Source organism: Lissotriton vulgaris, chromosome 11 (genome assembly GCF_964263255.1).
Source record: "Lissotriton vulgaris chromosome 11, aLisVul1.2, whole genome shotgun sequence".
Classification (NCBI taxonomy): domain Eukaryota; kingdom Metazoa; phylum Chordata; class Amphibia; order Caudata; family Salamandridae; genus Lissotriton; species Lissotriton vulgaris.
Genome location: NC_141699.1, coordinates 1,077,006,976 through 1,077,028,348, shown reverse-complemented (window position 1 = coordinate 1,077,028,348; position 21,373 = coordinate 1,077,006,976). Strand labels below are relative to the sequence as shown.

General features: G+C 40.7%; 1 protein-coding gene across 1 annotated transcript in view; it reads left to right on the top strand.

Moving 5' to 3' along the window:
- Window positions 1–21,373, top strand: part of LOC147684151 (acetylcholine receptor subunit delta-like) — an 88,070-nt gene that overhangs the window by 43,377 nt on the left and 23,320 nt on the right. Inside the window, exons 6-9 of the mRNA XM_086944547.1 lie at window positions 2,363–2,478; window positions 6,740–6,940; window positions 8,043–8,154; window positions 15,082–15,196. Coding sequence (XP_086800673.1) covers window positions 2,363–2,478; window positions 6,740–6,940; window positions 8,043–8,154; window positions 15,082–15,196 — 544 coding nt within the window. The remainder of the gene's footprint in view (window positions 1–2,362; window positions 2,479–6,739; window positions 6,941–8,042; window positions 8,155–15,081; window positions 15,197–21,373) is intronic.

Sequence of the window (21,373 nt, the reverse complement as noted above, 5' to 3'; positions counted from 1 at the left end):
TATTTTTCAGCTTCTGGCTCTGAGCCAGTGGGATGACGCTCCTCCGCCAACAACAGAATCCCAAGTGCTCTCGTGCACACACAGGGACACGGACTCATGATATAGCTGGTGCCAAATTCTTGCTTTTATTTAATTAGAACTGTGCTGGCTCTGGCACGTTTCGGACACAAAACGGTGTCCTTGATCACATGACATATATATATGAGCAAGCTTTGTAAGAAGCGAAACGCGTTGAGTACTGGTTGCTGAAAAAAACCGCTGTAATTAAACTGAGACGAAAGAGTGCGTTTTCATTTCCCTGCTGGGAGCCCTGAGCGATATATATATATATATCCAAGATTTCTGCTACGATAAGCAAAACACGCTCTCAGAGAAGGTACAGCTAGTGGAAGTTTATTCACAAGGTAACGCTACGCGTTTCAGCACAAGGGTGCCTTGATCACAGGTTGATCAAGGCACCCTTGTGCTGAAACGCATAGCGTTACCTTGTGAATAAACTTCCACTAGCTGTACCTTCTCTGAGAGCGTGTTTTGCTTATCGTAGCAGAAATCTTGGATATTGACAAACTCGGCGGCGGGATTGGCCGAGTGTAACACGCCACCTGACAATGGGAATCGGATCCTGGAAACTAATCCTTTCGCAAAGTGCTTGAAATATATATATATATATATATATATATATATATATATATATATATATATATATATATATATATATATATATACTGAGTAATAGAGCAATATGGCCCAACATTGCCATCAAGGGGTACTGGTGATATCAGAAACCCAGAAACCCATGGATCATTAAGTGGCGCAAGCAGAAATTATGTTACTCAACAAAAGGCTTTACTTTGTATTGACCACCAAAATATTATTTAAATCTAAAAAAACAGAACTATTGTTTTGTTGTTCTTAGTAGAGTCCTATCGAAATGGTAGTCTCAAAAAATATTGGAGCCATAAAAACACAAGATCATCATAATTTTTCATCATACTTGGGCACGTTATTTCTTTCTTTAGTAATATCATATGGAGGATGATGACAGTGGCAGCCGGCACAGGTAAATGCGGTGAGGCGGGGACAGGGCTGGGTGGGAGGGGAGAAGTCGAAAGACGACGGAATAGGTATAAATAAATAAATAATACCTATTTCGCCGTCTGTCAGCTTCCCCTCCTGCCCCGCACCACCGCGTTTACCTGTGCCAGCTGCCATTGTCATCATCCTCCATATATTATTACTAAAGAAAGAAATAACGTAGCCAAGTATGTTAAAAAATAACTATGCCATCACTGTGAAAAGTACTGAGAAATGAATACTGAAATTCATGACCACCTCTCTAATTGAGTGCATTCATTACTTTGGGTTGGCACGTAAGCCTCTACCTAGAATTCAGACTACAACAAATGTACCACAGAAAAAGCAATGGCAGGGGTTTTCTCAGAAGAATGAGTGTCTATTCTTAAACAATCAGAAACCAAGTACTCCAGAGATTTAAACTTTACCTGAGATATGGAAAACTGCACAAAACTACCAGGACAAACTATTGAGTTGGGCCACCTCTCAGTACTTGAACCCTGGTGAATTTATGCCATTGTCCCCTTCCACCTGAATGAAGGTTTTAGACCTATCTTAATTTAACATAAAACACTTTCACAGGATCAAGGACAGTGTTAATCTCAAGATCATATGTGGCAATGTATCCCAACAGATACTAGATAGACAGAAATTAAATCAGAATAGTCAATTAAATAAGCCTTCAATCAAAAATGCTTGGTACATAGAAATATTTTACTCATAGACGACTTCATGGCATTCTCTTTACTGCTTTGGACAGAGCCTTCTGCTATTTTCCTACATAAATGTTACCATGTATTTCGACTAACTTTGATTTAGCCTTCTGTATAGCCGTTTATTTATTTATTAAACCTTCATGGTTTCTAGACTCCACTGGACTTAAGGGTCATTTAACTGACTAGGCTGATTTATTTTCCATCTATGGGGTATCTCCAGAGTCATAACAGCAACCACGCCCGCAGACTTGGATATACTCCAAGGGCCTGATTCACAAAGGGCCTCGGCACTCGCGGCAGTGGCCTTGCAGTAGAGGCAGGTGTTTCTCGTTGAGGTTTCTCATTGCGAAGAACATTTGTGAATCGGGGCCCAAGTCCATAGCATTAGATGGGAGAATTGGAAAAAATGATTCAGAGGAGATTTACAAAAGAGCAGCACAACTTACACAGTAGAAGATGCTAACATGTTTTTAGACCTCCATGATGGAAAGGGAGAAGACAGAGAGGATGGACATCTGATGGCATTGAATAACCAGTAACAATCAAGAGTCTCTGTTCCTGTTTTGGTTCAGCTCTCTAGCCTACAGCGCCAAGGAGATCACGATGAACCTTCATGTAGACCACGACCCGGAAAAAGACAAGATGTACATGGTGGAGTTTATCATCATCGACACCGAAGCCTTCACAGGTGAGGAGACCCTTCGCTTTCAAGCGGCCCTCCCAAAGCAAAAGCCAAAGTATCATTGTTTAAATTATTTATGTAAAAAGTCTTGTGTGATTGAAGTTATCAGTGAGGGACAGTACAATAATTGCCGTAAAAGAAAAGATAAGAGGAAAGGTTGAGGCAGAAGGATCCTGAGTTCAGTGAGGGAGCAGAATGTAAACAAGTTGCTAGTGGCTGTGTTGGGTCTAAACTGGGGGGCAATCCATGTAATATTATTTTATTGCAAAGGAAAAATAATTTAAAAATTCAGCTTTACAGTAAAGTATTAATTTCTAATAGAAATATTAGAAATATATGACATTTATAATGCAACCATTTCTGGTATCTTTGGGGTTCATTAAATTTCCATGGGATTTTTTTGTATATTGTAATACCCCTCAGCTCAACCCTTTATTGGCCTGGAGATGGCTATAAAAATCACCTCCTCTAAACCAAACCTCAGAGGACTTGTGATCTGCTGGGACCACTAAAATACTATTTTATTAATTTGTTTCTGAAACTCCACTTGAAAATTCACATACAATAGAGGCTAGTAGATTGTGTGACATCACAAACCAGGTAAAATGCGGACGGATGAGTTAAACTATCCTTATTCCAATATATAATTGATACATTATTTGCTATCAACTCTTCAAGTGTTTAGTTTAATATTAAAGTGGAGCATACACTCCTACTAACATGATTTATGGTTTCGACATGTTGTGTACACCTGTGTCTTACTCCTGTACCCTTCCAGTGTTCCTGAGATGTAAATAATGTATTCCGTGGCTGACTTTTCTTGAGCTGTACCTCTTCAGATGTCAAAAGCTTTTTATTCACTAGTTGGCAGAGCTGGCAGGCTTGTTTACGATTGAGAACGCAACTGCCTCTCATACGACGTATAGACCATCACAGTGCAGTGCAGAGTGGGAAGTGTTAGGAAGCACTAACATTGAGTGCAGTATTCAACACAGTGATGCTGATGTCTGTCTTTCACCCCTCAGCCAGTGATCATAAACACAGGAATATTAGAAAGCTGGAATATTGGTAGCTCCATTGAAGATAATGGAGTGGCTTGTAATTGCTGGTAGAAGCCTGGAGCTCCAACATTCCAATGTTTGTTCACAGCTGTTGCTGCGAACAAAGGCCTAAGCAAGCCTGAGGGGATTTTAATCCCCTCAGGCTCACTGAGGCCTTTGTTCTGTTTGTTAGAACATTGTGCCCTCTAGGGGCGGAATGTTCTAATAGCCCGATATCCCTCCATAGCAAGCTACACCAGCTTTAAAAGGCCCACTCCCTTGTTAAACGCTGGAGAAGGACGTTAATGGCTGGCATAGCCCACTAGGGTGGGCTATTAGGCTATATGAGGGTAGTAGAAGTGGGAAAGGGGGATTCAGATCAGAGAGAACACATAGACACACAACTCCACCACTGTAACTGGTTACTTTTGTTTGTCAAGTTGGTCTGTAGAATGTAATGGCTCTCTACCAGAGAAGCAGATACCTTAAGTACTTTGTCATCAAGAGTTCTAAGCTCGCCCGTAATTCTCAATGGATATACTTTAACAATTTCTTTGTGAAAATAACTCTCAATATTTTGATGGGAAACTGATAGTTCATGAAAACTAAATGTACACAGCACTTATCCTATGCCTTGAATTAATACCTCGAGCTTCATAACTATTCACTCTCTTGTTAAAGTTCCTACTTGGTGACTGTGGAACTGCAAAATTACTAGTGCTTGTTTACATCCTGTTTTTCGCTTCTCTTTAGCAGTTTGTATATGCATGCTGGCAGTCTCATATCTTGAACATGACATCAACATCAATACAATGCTGCACAATGAGACAGCGGCTCCTTTTCCCCAAGCAGTGGTAGGTCTCCTGCTTTCAGAAGTCCCCTCCTGTCTCGCAGACACCGAGTTTAATTTTGAGAAACACACAGGACAGTGACAGTGCACTGCCTGGGTTCTTGAAACTACCTGTCTATTGGACAGAATTTGAATGTGACATAACTCTTCATCATTTATGACAGCTACGCCTACCTCTTAAGCCTGCTTTATTGCTGCCTTTTGAGATACTTCATTTGAATGTCGTTGACCCAATCCTGATGATGACCCTGTGCCAAGTTACTTCCAGGGGTCGAAACGTCAACCTTTTTATTATGTTTAAATTCCCCTCACACAAACTACTAGGAATACCTCAAGTCTCAGTTGCCACTTTATCTGGCATGTATCCATGAGTTTATGAGATTCTGCTGCCATGGGTTTGGTATTTGTGCATCTCCACCTCACTTGCAAAGAACCAGAGCTCTTTGTGTTGGTTATATTACCCAAATTGCTAGGGATTTAGGGTCACGCTTTGAAAATTGGTGGCGTTTGACTACCGAAGAGAAGATGCTTAGCAATTCAGTAAACCTGCAGGAGCAACTGGTACCTGTGTCTCCAAGGACAGGGTCCATACTGCTCACAAAGATGATCTATTTGACCTACAGCCTCACGACCCCTGTAGAACTTTCCTGACGAATATAGCATGGTACAACGCATGCTTTTACATTGCATTACCATTACAACGCGGTCATTACAATGACCTTGTTGTTAGAACGCGATACCTTTACAACTCAAGTAAGTAGATCGCTTTGCACTAGATGGCGTTCCAACATTAGAAATAGTATAATTTATTATTCCAACTCCACCCTGTGCAACAGTAGGGAATGTATTGGAATAGAAAATCATACTATTCCTTAGGTTGGAGCGCCATCTAGAGCAAGTCTATCTATTGACTTGCGTTGTAAAGGTATCGTGTTCTAACAACACGGTTGTTGTGACAACCGCGTTGTAATGGAACGCGATGTAACCACGCGTTATAAAGGTTGTTTCCCTTGCCTGACTCATTATCTTTGAAATGGTGCCACAGACCTCCCCCAAACAATAGTTTAAGCTGCATTAACCTATCTTCTTGCCTATGACTATAGGTGTTCTCTTGGTAAAAGCTTTCCTACTTAATTTTCTCTTTCTATGGCACACTATTGCGAAAAAATAGAAGTTGAAGATTTTGAAGGCTTTCAAATGGAATCATCAGGGGTTTAAACGTTTCATTTTCTAACTCACTGAAGTTATTTACATGGTGTGCGAAGTTCCACAGGAAGAGTGATTTTAAGATGGAATACTGAGCCAGACATTTCCAGAGATCGACGTATGCGTAGTTCAGGCCTCGTCAAGTAGTCATGTGACAAAATTTGAGGTATTATTTTATAAATCATATGAGTAGGAGGCCCAGGCAAAATTTGACTTACGCTTCATAATTTGCATAATCTTGAGTCAATTGTGTTTGCTTATTATGCGAAATTCCTCAAATTACTCCAGTATGCCACATTATGTAATTATGCCATCATTCGTGGCAAAAATATAGCATGGGAGTGCAGGAACGTTGCGAACGACCAGAAACCAAGCAGGCGCTGTTCACTGCAATAGTGTTCTTTATGCCTTTTTACTGCCAACATTGATGCAAGTGCAAAGAGAACAATTGATAGACAGAATGCAGAACAATGTCATACATTCACCCCAGTACGAAGATCTGGGCATAAATCCATCGTTTTTTTGCTCACCATGCCATTCTAGTTTGGACCCAGCCATGTGCAAATCAGTTCTTGACCCTGTGCCCAATGGGAACAGTCCAGCCCGAACTGCCAGGCCAGGTCCTCCCTGGACTGGAAACAAGCATCCTAGGACCAGTTTCGGGCTTTCAGCCCTCATCAGCCAGGATAGATTGACTCCAGTGGCATGGAGAGCACAGGACTCACGTCTGAGCATACCCGTCCCACTTTGGTGACAAATGCAAAAAGAACAATTGGTGGACAGAATGCAGAACAATTTCATACATTCACCTCAGTACAGAGATCTGTCGAACCAAAATATAGCAATAAATGACAGATTAGCGTAATTATGCATAATTTACACAATTTCTTCCTGAATCACCATTTTGCAGACCCCTAAAAGTAGCCATCAAGGCACCCAGCTTCTTGTGTCCAGGAGCGGCCCATGCAGGTAAGAGCGGTGAGGCGGGGCGGGGTGAATCAACAGACTCAGACGAAGGAAAATCAATGATGTATTTCAATCTCCTTCATCATCATCTATCGAGTTCCCCCCCCTCTGTCCCCCCACTCATACCTGCACGAGCTACTCCTCCTTATGCCTGAAAGAGGCAACCCCTTCTACCTTTGACTTTCTGATATTTCTCTTCCACCAGAAAATGGCGAGTGGGAGATAGTTCATCGACCTGCCAAGATGAATATTGACAAAAGTGTACCGATGGACAGCAACAAGTACCAGGACGTCACATTCTACCTTATCATCAAACGCAAGCCGCTCTTCTACGTCATCAACATCCTCACACCCTCCATCCTCATCGCCTGCCTGGCCAACTTCGTCTTTTACCTGCCCGCAGACAGTGAGTCATGAAGTAATGAGGGTGGATCCTTTGCATGGCGCTGCGCGTGCACATGTGCTGTCGGTGGGTGGAGGGGCATGAGGGAGAGGAGGGGGGCTCCAATTTAGCTATCAGATCTGGGGATCCATGTTCTCACCTGCACCAAGCAACATTCTGTAGGGGTGTATAGGCAAAGGCTAGGATCATTCCAAATTGAGATTGTTCAAACAGGAATTTAAAAAAAGTTTTGATTCATGATTCTGATTGGTGAGCGATATTTGATACAACCAATCAGAATCGGATTTTCCTGAACTCCTTTTGCAACTTGAAATGCAATGAGCATGAATAGGCATTGCATTCTCCAGCTGGTAACATGTAAAACCTTTTAGATATCTGTGTTTGCTAGATATATGGGTCCTTAAAACATCCATAATTAGGGTGAAAAGGATCCCTCCCAGCTTTGGGCCCCGGGGCCGCTGCACCTGCTGCTCTATTGATAACTACACCCCTGTGACATAGTACAGCTTTGGCCCTTGGGTGTTGTTGCAAATTAGGGGATCATTCTACCACAATATAGATGTTAATCCAGAATACCTTTCTCATATAAAGCTTTGTATCTAGTGTATTTCATATTATTTTTTACTAAAAGTGTATTTGTCCCTAAATAATTTCACTTAAATCCTAATAGGTTTGGAGGGGGCAGTGCTAATGGGAATGCAAGTCTATAGCTTGGTACCAAAGAACATAAGTGTTGTGTAGTGCTGGAAGGGGTAAAGCTACATTTGTTGGCCATGGAAACCTGTGTCAGACACTAGGAGATATAGGGAACAAAAAGCACATTATTAAGATATACGTTTGAATAAAATGGTCAAGTAAAGAATGTAATGCCATGCAGCGGCTACCTGGATACTGTCACAGTCTAGGGTCAATAGTTTTGAGAAAGTGTAGCTAAAGGGGCAGGCCCTGCACCGCCCCAATCGTACAGCAGGGGACGCTACCAGACCGCAGTCACCTGGGTGTCCTGTCTTGCACCCAATGGGTCTGTTTCTCTTTCAGTACCTCTGGCTCCCAATGGCTTCCCTTTTCTAGGACTTATTTTCAAATGTAGTCTCCTTCCTTCCAGGTGGGGAGAAGATGACAGTGTCCATATCTGTCCTGCTGGCCCAGTCTGTCTTCTTGCTCCTGATATCCAAGCGTCTGCCGGAAACCTCTCTGGCTATTCCACTCATCGGCAAGTGAGTCCTGTTGTGCCCAGTGGCATTTGGGTTTGAAATGTTGACTTGAAGTAGAGGCCTTCATTTCTACAGAGGACAAATTATTTTAGCCTTTGTATTTTTTAATGTCCAAATCAGTGTTTTTTTTTCACTATCATTTGACAGTACCCTATGTTAGACTTCTGAGGTACCAGCAGGCGGGACGGTATTTTATTGTCATTCACAGCTTGAATAGTGAGGAGGATATCCAAAGCATTTCTTATGATCTTGTTGTATATAGCTTACAGTGGAAGCCATTAGCATGAAAAACAGGATCTGAATCTGGTCATTCACTGTTGTGACCTCACAAAAGTGATTAACCAAAGTGGACATGGAGGCCAAGAGTTTTTTAAATACTATTTTTCTTAAATGATATATATGGTCCCCTCTTTACTCTTCTGTGCCTGCATATATTTTGGAAGCACGGGTACCTGATTTAGGTGGACTACATACAACATAAATTTACATGTGGCCGAAAGGTCATTAAAGTGGATGTTATTCACAACAAGGTTCTGAGTGACATCATAAACAACTTGAGCTTTGATCTTGTTGTCTATTTCCTCAATAACATCATCATTATTATGGTTTACCCATTGTTATGTTATGTAAGGTTTCCATTGGAAACCTCTATCATGAATACCACATTCTACATCTGGTCATTCACTGCTATGATGAACACCAGTGGGAAACAAAAGGTGGTCAAAAGTAAAGAACAGGGATGCGTTTCACCTGGAGGTACTCAGGGCCAGATGTAGGTAAAGTCCTTAATAGCGATTTTTACCGAATCACTATTAAGGACTCGCAAAATGGAATGTATGTAGGAATCGCAATTCCTTCATATTCCCTAATTGCGTATCACAAATTGAGATTCGCAATCAAGGAATACCTTCCCATTCATTCCAATGGGCCAAGGGGCCCAAAGGAATTAATGGAATTTGCGCACGCAATTTGCGAGTAAACAAGAGGTACTCGCAAATTGCGTGCGCAGTTTCAAGGGTGCAAGGGCTCCAAAAGGACACCCTGTTGCACCTCTGAAATGTGCCTGTGTGCACATGTGGCACACATACATGCCCTAAGGGCATGTATGTGTGCCAAATGGCACTTTGAAAAAAGCAAAAAAGTGCTTTTTTGAAAGGAAATCGCAAAATACCACCAACTTGAAGTTGGTGGTAATTTGTGATTCCTTAAGGCAATATCGCAATTTGCGATGTACACTAGCATAGCATTTAGGGAATCGCAAACTGCGATTCTCTAAATGATTGCGCAAACTAAGGAATCCCAATTTTTGCGATTCCTTATGTTGCGAGTAGGTATTTGCTTACCTACATTGCACACAGCCAAATTGCGATCGCCAACGCTGAAATTCTGCGAATTTCATCTTTTGCAATCGCAATTTGGCTTCCTACATCTGGCCCTTAGTGACATGCTGGTCAAGATTCGCTATCATTGTATATTTGATGTCAGTCAGAACACCTTAGTGAAAAATATCCCAATAATTTACTATTAACACTTTACAACTCTTTAAATGTTCTTAATGTTTTAAGGTACTAAAGATATTTGTAGAAGTCTCAGATAGAGACCCAGGATGTTTGAAATTATAAAAAGAGAAGCCTCATGAAGCTGCTCAAGTTGATGTCAACCAATGACCTTTGGATTATCTTAACAGGAAGTAGCCAGTCCAAGATGCTCTTTCTTGCCATCTGTTGGTAAAAAGGAGAACTACTCAAAATGAAGTTGTTTCAGAGTGCTCCACACATTATTCTCCAGTCCTGGAATTCTGGAATAAATGACCAATAATAATCATTTCATCTTCAAAAATACATCTATCTGGGATGTCAAATTCAAATGAGAATGAATATTTAGAAGGTCTATAAATCACTATTGAGAAATTGTCTCAAGGGGGTTGATAGAATCTTAACCTCCAGGGGTCGCATTTAAAAAAGAAGGACATTCATTTTCATCCACATCTAATCACCTTGAATGGATTCAAATTTAAATTCACATCATTTTCCAGATTACTCCTGGAATGCTGTCCCAGAGTCACATCTTAGAAAGCATACTATGGCCTTATAGGTCCCTACCGAGGGCTCTATAGGTTGTTAAAGGCCCTGAACCCCATAAGGAGGAATAGGGCCTTTAACAACCGGTACAGCCAAAGGCAGAAAGGCAATTAGGCTTCTGGAAAATTCCACCTACTAAGGGTAGAATGTTCTAAATTAAAAAGAGAGAAAGGTAAAACAAACATTGGAATGTTTGAGCTTCAGGTTTATGCTGGCCATTAAAAGCCCGGAGCTACTCCATTTTACTCATTGGAGCTTCCAACATTCCAATGTTCTAATTTAGGAGATGTTTTATCAACTCCTGGCTATGCCTGTGTATTACCTCTATGTTGGCAGTGGTTTTAATATAGCCTTATAGCCCGCTGTAGCTAGCTATACCGGCCATTAAAGGCCCGCTCCAGTGTTAAAGGCCTGAATGGAAGGTGAGTGTCTTTAACTAGGGAGTAGGCTTTTAATGTCGGGTGTAGTCTGCTATGGAGGGCTATAAGGCTATTAGAACATTCCACCTATAGAAGGCAGAATGTTCTAATGAGTAAAACAAAGGCCTCACAGAGCACCAGGGAGGTGAAATCCCCTCAGGCTCCATAAGGCCTTTGTTCACAGCATCAGCTGTGAAAGGAAAGCATTTGAAAGTTGATGCTCCGGTATCTGCCAGCCATTAGATGCCCAGAGCACTCCATTGTCTTCTGTGGAGCTCCCAACATTCCGTTGTTCTAATTGTAGATTGTGCACAGTCATGCATGCTGAAATGGCGTCACTTTTGAGAAATTGTGTTTATTTTGGTCTGGCTTGACAACACATTTCTCACTCAACTGGGTGTGACCAACAGAAAATGAGCTTCAAGAAGCACAACAGAGAGACAGACTTTTGCTCTGATGAAATCTAGATCTTTTTTCATACAGGAATTAATGGGGCCCAAGTTGTGGCTTCCGTTAAAAAAGAATTGCACAGATTATGCTCAGTACAGTAGGCCTGAGCTGGCTGTGCAGACAAGCTATTGATCAAGACAGCAAGACTGATTGGTTTATTTGGAAAAGGTATGTCTAAAGTTTTAGATTTGATCTGTTTATTATGAAAAGTTACAATAGAGACAGTAGATTTAACTAATTGGGAAAAGCATATATTGAATGCAGTTGGCTCTAAATTATGGATTTATTACACTGTGTTAAAGTCTGGGAATACACATTTCTTACATGAAATCTCACAGATTACTACAATAGACAAGTGTTCCGTTGTTAGCTCCTGCTCTGAGAAATATATTTGTACTCTGATTAACCTTGTTAGGCCACATTAAGTGGGGTTGTGTATTGTTTTCCCTCCTAAAATTGTATACATATATGTAATTTCATGCATAATAGTTAGCTATGTGTATAAACGTATTTAATCTGGCCTGGCTCCCTTAGCTATCTGTCAGGTTCTTGTAATAATTACAACCATAATGAGATGCTTGCATTCACATCCATAAAGGGAGTCTGGGTCTCTTGCCAATGAGCTCTTCAAGTGTCATACACATTCTGCTTCTGCCATTAGAGCATCTAGCAGGGGGCAAGGGGTCAACCCACACTAGCAATTGGTTTGCTTGCCCTTTGAGAGAACATAATTTTCCTCTAATTACATGTAGACATTTGCATGAAAATGGGTGTGCATCAGTGCCAGTGGTGGAGAGCCAGTGTTTTACTTTTCCATTTTCTCATTTTTTGGCTGTTTTCAATTATTGTTTCTTTTTTGTATTTTTTTGTTTTTTTTATAGCGCCTGACTATTGCCAACTGTGGGCTTCATTATGATGAGACTCGGATAGCCGCTGAACTGCCGTCGCAGGCTTTCTGAGTCACACGTGGGTTTCACTTTCGACTGCCGCATTACGATGCAGGCGGTCGAAAGTGAAACCGGCCGGTCATTCCAGCTGGATTCCGACTGGCTCAAGGAGCTCATCAGTCAGTCAGAGGCCTAACCGTAATCCCAATGGAGAACGTTTCTGCCGTCGGGATTACGATGTCGATTGCCAACAGGCTGGGCCCCTAGCTGGGCCCGCTTCTCTCTCCGGCCTCCAGTTTGGGACAGAGGGGGCGCATAGGGGGCAGAGGTGGCGCATATGGTTCCCTCTGTTGATCGCTGCTCCGTGTGGCAGGCATCTTAAGGTGCCTGCCACACGTTCCAGGGGTCAACATATTCTCCCTTTTCTCTATGGGTGCTTGTGATATGGCCAGTTTACAGCTGCAGCACAAGCTCTCATAGAGAAGTGGAAGTATGAGACCACACCTTGTGCGGTCACATTGTAATGCTGCAGTCGGGACTGCGGACCGGAGGGCGGTCAGTCCCAATTCCACAACTGACATCGTAATAAGGGTTCTGTGTTATTGGGTCGCTCATTTAATCTGCACTGTGTCACATCCTACGCGTCAGTGCTTCTAAACCTTTAAACAACGATACACTATGAATAATAGCCTTTCATGATGATCGTTCACTGCTATATTTAATTTTTTACAACTTTTTTTATAGCAGACATGTACGTGCCATGATTTGGCAGAAGCATTTTTGTCTTTTTTTACTTATATTCTTTTACTTTAGTTTGTGTGTGTGGTTTACTATTAGTCCGTCAGTGAGTAAATGCAATGAAGGGATGGTGGATGAATGAACTAGTGCATCAAAAAGTGTTTATGATATGTTATTGATTGACTACACTAACCAGTGACGGTGCTTTCATATTATATTCATTTATTTCATGGAGCATGCTGTTAAAAATACTACATTATAAAATCACATTAAAATAATGTTTGCACAGTACAAATAAAATTTCCTACAGCACATGCTATCATTATATTTCATTTCACCCATAGGTTTCACGTTTCATCCATAAGTTTCATAGGCGCTGTACGGGTAAAGTATTTGTATTCAACAAATCAGGGGCACAGAGTGTTTGCTGAATATTGAAAAATAAGCTGCAGTCACATAAAATAAGAGTCCATGTAAAAAGACTATTAAAAATATATATTTTCTATCAAAACCTGGCAGTGAGGGACAGTAACTTGCAAATAATGCCCACCCCGCCATGGGAGATCACTCTCATTGGTGAGTGTAGCATTACTATTTTATTTTCGAAAATAAAAATATTGTTTCGGGATTTTCTTTTTTAAAATTAAAAAAGAAAACCTTTGGTGCAAGATTGCATCATCCTAAATTGGTTGTATAGAGAAGTTTGTGAGTATGTTGAAGAATACTTTAAACACATACTTTAAGCACAATGATGGGTCAGTGTCAACATATCTGTTCATTTGGGGAGCCTATAAAACTTTCATTAGGGGTGTGTGAATTTTCAAACAGATTGGAATATTAAATCAATTAGAAAGACAATTCTAAGTTCAGAAGGGAAACTAAAGCTCCTTGAAACTCAATATTAAAATTACCAGGACACGACAATAGCTCACCAAATCCACACAAAATTGCTTAAATTCAGGGAAGAGGCTGATAGAGAGCTCAAACACTTGGGGGAGCACGCGGTGGCTAGGCAGTATTGATAGGGCGATAGACCTAGATCCTGGCTGTCCAACGGACCACTGCCTGCTCTTAAAAAATGAAAAGAAAACTTTTAATTGTTCTTTTTGTAAAGCATCTTGTTTTTCTTTAAGGAAAACGGGATGCTTTACAAAAAAAAAGATTGCTTTATTGAAAAACAATAACGGAAATGGTGGTCTGCTGATCTCAGCAGGTCCCCATCCCCGTGATTTTTGCGATTCCTAGGGGGTCGCAAATTGTGACCTACCTCATTAATTTTCCTGAGGTAGGTCATTTGCAACCCCCTAGGAATAGCAAAAGGTGTACTACACACCTTCATACATTTCGCGATTCCCTAATTGCGAAGCCTTGGGATTCGCAATTAATGAATCGCAAAATGCTATCAGCACAATAGTGAGTTAAACTCTTGCTTCGAGTCTGCTAGTGTATTAAGGTGAGAAGTGGTATCTGACAATGTGCTGCTTCCCTGGATATACCAACGATGTTGCATATAACCCCTCTCTCCCTTCCTCAAATAGTTATTCCTCAAAACGAAAGGTAAACCATAAGTAACAAACATTCAGTGAGATAGTGAAGACCAAAAACATTGTTTTGTGAGAGAGTTCATTTATTATGTAGTCTGTCTGTAAGTGATTGGTTGATCTTGTAATGTGTTTCACCTCTAGTAGTGGTAGAGTCCACAGTCAACATTCCTTGCAAGCCTTGCTATAAAATTGAAAAAAATGCAAAACAAATCTTTTCACATACATTTACTTTTTTCCCTATTGCTGAGTTGTGACCCCATGGTTTTTCATGAGAGAGTGTTGCAGTACCTGTGAGTGGCCATGGGTGGTACTTGACTTACTCCAAGGCTCGTTTAGAGTACATCTGAACCTGTCTTATGACTTTTTGGGCTGTAGTAACTTTTAAAGTGTGGTTTGGGAACAGCAATGGTTTGAGTTTCTGTATTTTCATGTCCCTCCATAACCCCTGGCTTATATTTCACTAAACTTCCCCCATATAGTAGCAAATATTCCCCATTGTCCTGCCATCCTACTGTACCTCCAACATTTACTGCAAAAAAAAGGAATGCATATACGTGCCGAGATTTCTGCATATGTTGTGGAGGTTTCTGCACAGAAAAGATATGAGGGAAGGAGACCACTGCCACTAAGTTTGTCAATAACATTTTGTAGAATGTGAGTAGTTCTACTACTCACATACTACACAATAATGTTTGTGAATAGCTAAGGTACCTGGCAGTAAATAATAATGCACCTTAGAAATGAAACCTCGCATTTTATGTACTATGGGATTTATTGTCAGTAAAGTAAAGTGTTATCTCTGTTTCTACAGATATTTGCTGTTCATCATGGTGTTGGTGACAGTGGTGGTTGTGTGCTGTGTAATTGTTCTTAATATCCACTTTCGGACTCCAAGCACCCATACCATGCCTGCCTGGGTGAAGGAGGTAAGAAACAATTGATAACTTTTTGCAGAGAATCATCTTTCTTTCCTTGGTCAGCTCCATATCCAGGGATTTACTGTAAATAAAATCCATCTGAGGGCATGCAATAAACAACAGCATAAAATATATTATTCAGTCCATCGCCATCAGTATGTGGCCATCTCGTTGAATCAATAGCGCGTGTTCACCTATGCTTCTTGTGACAGCAGCCTTTGTTCTCTTGTCCACTCCATTTTCCTTATTTAAATTTGCTAAAGGGCACCATAAATTGGTGACATTTCATGGTTATGATGTGGGTCTGCCACCCAGTGGTCACCCACCCATAAAGAGCATTATAAAGCAGTTAATCATGAAAATGTTGACACATATGGGGATAAAGGTTACTTATAGGTTACTGTACACTGTAGCTCCCCAATCCCCGTGTAATTATTGGGGGAGTTTAAGTGTCTGATGGAATTTTTTCCTCTTTCAAAGTCAGATCAAGGTGCCATTTTTTAAGTGCTGAGCTTCTAGTCTTTTAGGGATGCATGTGAATGCTCCCTTTATCAGATAGACCAAGGCGTGGACTTGCAACAGTTTGCGCAGCATCTGTGTTGCTTGCATGCCAAAGTTGCGCCAGAGCAAAATCCGTCTGCTCCCATCGGCGGGCAACATAGCCAGTACCAGCCATACTGCAATCACAAGTCTTATTTATTCCACTAAAGATCTCAAAATATGTGGTGCCAACTAAAGTTGCAAAGTTGTATTCCAGGTGAATACATTTTCAGTCCAGTGCCACTCCCTGAGTGTCACCAGCTGGCTATGGCAACTTGGGTCATGCTCTAAGCAACATATCCCTATCCAATCTGAAACACTATTCTACGTCACCTGTTAACTTCCCCAGATGCCTCTTAAATACTCGGTCAATCCCTAAACACGCGATGGACATTGCTGGCCTTTTTATTGATTTAAAGGTCAACATTTTATTTATCACCGAAACTTGGATTAACGAGTCCTCTTCCCTGGATATTGTCTTTGAGGAGAAAGCCTTGCTATTATTTTCAAGGACTTGTTTCAGTACCTCATCTTTCCACTTGCAGATTTATGAAATGCTGAAGGCCTTGGCTTTTGTATTAAAACTTCCCAACAAACTTAATTGTATGGCTTTAATATATAGACTCCTTCTTTATTAAGGCCTTAAGTGTTGCTAATGCACACCATTACATTAAATTCACACATTTTACATTTCTTTGAAACTTTACTCTCCACATTGATCATAAGGATGATACTTATTCTCAAGCCCTTTTAGACATATTTCTAATTTTAGTTTTCTAGTTTTCTAGCTTTCTAGTTTAGTTTTCTAGTTTTCAGCAGCACACACTTCATGTGGACCGACCACTCCAGCATCCACTTCCAAATCAACACACCTCAAATCAACAGCTTCAGCACTCCAAGCCACAGCTGGGGCAAAATCACATAAGGAAACTGGCTGAGCAACCTCAGCACTGATCAGCCTCGCCCCACTTTTATATTCCCGGGTTAGGCCCATGTAGCAAGACAGCTTATTTTCTTACATTTTCCTTACAATATCATTTCAGCTGTGACCGTTCGCACATATTTATATGCATGAAATTAATTTCCCTGAAACTAAACTTGTTTACACATCTAGATTCGCACAACATTATCACAATGCCCTGAACTTCACGTACAAGGTCTCTTTGGGCACTATGTACAAATGTCATCTCTATCTTCATCCACGGGGCAAAAGGGCTATCTATAGATCCATAACATCACTAAGCTATACCCACACTGCAAGGCTGCTTTCTATTATAAAAGATGAACATCCTGATAGATTAGTAGAGGAGGCCCTTCAGCTGACACCAAGGGGCCCTGCCTGCTGAGAATTCACCACACAGTGGCCAGGCATCTCGTGGGGGGTGTCCAGTTTGTGACCAAGATGGTGTCCTTCATTCTATCCCATCAGGTAATGGGGTTGGATCATCCTTTGGGGGGATTCGCTTGAGTACTGCCTTGTTTTAAATCCCTACATATATACACTGTTTTAGCACAATGGTAGTACTATATCTACTATTTATGCTTTTGGTGCTCGTAATCACGTTTATCTGCTTCTGTCTATTGATCATTGCAGCACACCTATTTTATCTGTGAATAACTTTGGTTCAATAAACTTGTTGAAAACGTCCCACTGTATATTCTCTGTGTATTTGCTCCTGGAATAAGTGAGCACGAGTGACTAAACAAATGGTTCAGTACTGTTTCCATGTTCCCTGAGGGGTCAGGGTTGTCAGAAACCATTCTCCCACTGGTAAGGTTAGGGGGGCTTAAGCTGATACTGTGAGTGAGCTGGTCTGTCAGCCGACATATCCTGCGGGGGTTTTCGGAATCAGTCTAGTCACAAAGCCCATAGTTTATGTTGTCCAACAAATGCGCAGATCCTACGGATTAGTAGGAACTACATGACACCAAAGGCAACCTAAACAAGGTCATCAACAACTTCAAAAACTGGATCAGGAACCGCGCAGACTCCCTCGCACCCAATAAAACCAACAAGACTAATAGATCAAAAATACAAGCCAGCTGGTACGCTAAAGACCTCTGAGACACCAAACGACTTTGTAAACAGCTAGAGAGGAAATGGGGATCCAGCCACAACACCGCAGACCACAACACCACAGACATAACTACTTACATGGCTGCACTCAGACACTATCACCAGCAAATTAGAGTCACAAAGAAGAAAACGTTCTAGTGGACTGCATCAATGGAAGCTTTGACAGCTTCAAGGAGATCTTCTCGATCGTCTAGGATTTCACCTTAATAAGACAGTGGCAATCATGCAGATCATCCACTCTTGGGCCCCAATGTACCCATCCCCCACCACATCAAACAACTGGGAATGTCTCCAATCACCATCACCTAACCTACATCATTAACAATTTCATCACATCCGCCACTTTCCTGGACGAATGGAAACTTGCAGAAATCAATGCCCCCCTCAAAAAGGCCCACAAAGAACCCAAATCAAATGAGCAACTTACAACCTTTCTCCCTGCTCTCCTATCCAGGCAAACTAATTGAGAAGGCCATTAAGAAGCAACACACAACCCATCTTCAACTTACCATCATCTAGACAGCACACAATCAGGAATAAAAAAGAACCACAGCATTCATCGCAGCCACCATCGACAATCCAAACATCCTGGACGAAGGAGAAACAATGGCCCTCCCCCTGCCGAACCTCTCAGCAGCCTCCTACACTGGAGGAGTGAGGCTCAATGGTTAGAGCGGCAGACCCTGATGCAGAGCTCTGGCCTGGGACCAGGGTTCAATTCCCGCCTCGGCGGGTCTTGGGCTCAATTTCCTCGGACCTGACAATTCTCGCCTCGGTGCCTATTCTAATCATGGGCCCCACGCTGCAACTCTGGGCAATAGCTTGCTTAACCTCCACACCGGCCCCAACAGCGCTAGGATGCCTGGCTTCACCCTGGGGGTGCCCAGGAGTGGACACTTCACAGGGAAAGCCAGGATGGGTTCCTCAGCGGTATGAGTAATAGCGCCAGGAAACCGCTTGGTGACAGTGCGCTCTACAAATACCTTGACATTTACATTTACATTTACATTTACACTGTCTCTCTCAACTCCCTCATCAGAAGAATTCATGAGATTGGAATTAAAGGATCTGTTGTCAAATGGATCTGTTCTTTAGTCACTGGAAGAACCCAAAGAGCTGCCACTCTTCACATCAGAGACCAAGAAAGTCATATGCAGTGTCCCACAGGGAAACTCCTTCAACCCCACTCTTCAACATATACATGACACCGCTTACCAACATCATCCGATCACAAGACATTACAATCATCTCAGACACCGAGGACACCCAACTAATCATCTCCCTGATGGACAAGATAAACACCACCAGTACAACTGCGTGACCATGGGAGCAGACTGGAGGCAAACCAACTGCCTGAAGCTCAACTCCTACAAGACGGAAGTACTGGTCCTCGGAAACAAGTCTTTCCCATGAGATTCCACCTGGTGGCTGTCAGGGTTAGGACCAACACTCACAGGCAACGCAAGCCAAGATATCTAGGGATCATCCTAGATGGCAAGTTCAGCATGATGGCTCAGTTCAACATAGTGTGCACCTCCTGCGTCCACATCCTACGCCTGCTGCAAAAGATCTTCAAATGGTTTCCTCAGAACACCAGATAAACCATCTTGCATTCATTCATCACCAGCAGGCTTGGGTATGGTATGCAGACTAAATATCAGTTTTTAAATATCGACATGCAATAATATCGATGTTTAAATATCGAAGGGACATAATATAGAAGGTAAGTTATATCAATAGATGCAATATCGATATTAGTAATATCGATGTTTAAACTATCGATGTTAGTAATATCGATGTTAATAATTTTGATGTTACTAATATCGATTTTTATATTATTTTTATGTATATTATTATGTATTTATTATGTTTTTAATTTATATAATTTAATTTAATTTTGTATTTTAGTACTGTAGCGGGTAGTGGGTTTATAGGGGAATAGGGTGGGTAGTAATTTAATTATACTAAATTAATTATTAATTATTAGGAATTATAAATTAATTTTAATTAATTGGAAATTAATTTTGATTAATTGGTAATTCATTTTTAGTAATTGATAATTATGTTCTGTAGCGGGTTATGGGTTTATAGGGGAATAGGGTGGGAAGTCATTTAATTATACTAAATTAATTTTTTATTATTATGAATTATAAATGAATTTTAATTAATTGGTAATTAATTGTAATTAAATGGTAATTACATTTTATTAATTGGTAATTCATTGTTATTAATTGTTAATTGATAATTATGTTCTGTAGTGGGTTATGGGTTTATAGGAGAATAGGGTGAGGAGTAATTTAAATGTAATTAAGTAATAATGTTTTTAATTAATTGTTTTGTTAATTATATTATTGTTAATTAATTATTAATTGGTAATTAATTATTATTAATTGGTGTTTATTATTAACTTTTTTAGTTAATTATTTACTGCTAATCATGTTTTTGATGATTATGTATTGGTATTTGTAAATGGTTTATATTTATTTATTAGTAAGGTTTTGTATTATTTTCAAATATTAATTTATTTATAAGTATGTTATTTTTACCCCTACGCTATCCAACACTTTCCCTACTGTTGCACTCTCTGGAGTTGGAATAGTAATTTTACCTGTACGCTATCCAACACTTTCCCTACTGTTGCACTCTCTGGAGTGGGAATAGTAATTGTTACCCCTACGCTATCCAACATTTTCCCTACTGTTGCACTCTCTGGAGTTGGAATAGTAATTTTTACCCCTACCCTATCCAACACTTTCCCTACTGTTGCACTCTCTGGTGTTGGAATAGTAATTTTAACCCTACGCTATCCAACACTTTCCCTACTGTTGCACTCTCTGGAGTTGGAATAGTAATTGTACCCGTACGCTATCCAACCCTTTCCCTACTGTTGCACTCTCTGGAGTGGGAATAGTAATTTTTACCCCTACCCTATCCAACACTTTCCCTACTGTTGCACTCTCTGGTGTTGGAATAGTAATTTTAACCCTACGCTATCCAACGCTTTTCCTACTGTTGCACTCTCTGGAGTTGGAATAGTAATTGCACCCGTACGCTATCCAACACTTTCCCTACTGTTGCACTCTCTGGAGTGGGAATAGTAATTTTTACCCCTACGCTATCAAACACTTTCCCTACTGTTGCACTTTCTGGAGTTGGAATAGTAATTTTAACCCTACGCTATCCAACAATTTCCCTACTGTTGTACTCTCTGGAGTTGGAATAGTAATTTTACCCGAACGCTATCCAACACTTTCCCTACTGTTGCACTCTCTGGAGTGGGAATAGTAATTTTAACTCTACGCTATCCAACACTTTCCCTACTGTTGCACTCTCTGGAGTTGGAATAGTAATTTGTACCCCTACGCTATCCAACACTTTCTCTACTGTAGCACTCTCTGGAGTGGGAATAGTCATTTTTACCCCTACGCTATGCAACATTTACGTACTTTTTTTAGTTTGTTTTACCTTTTTATATATATTATTATTTTATGTGTATACATTTATTTGTAATTTATTATATTTGTATTTATTTATAAGTTATTAAAATAATTTTTAGAGTTAATATTAAT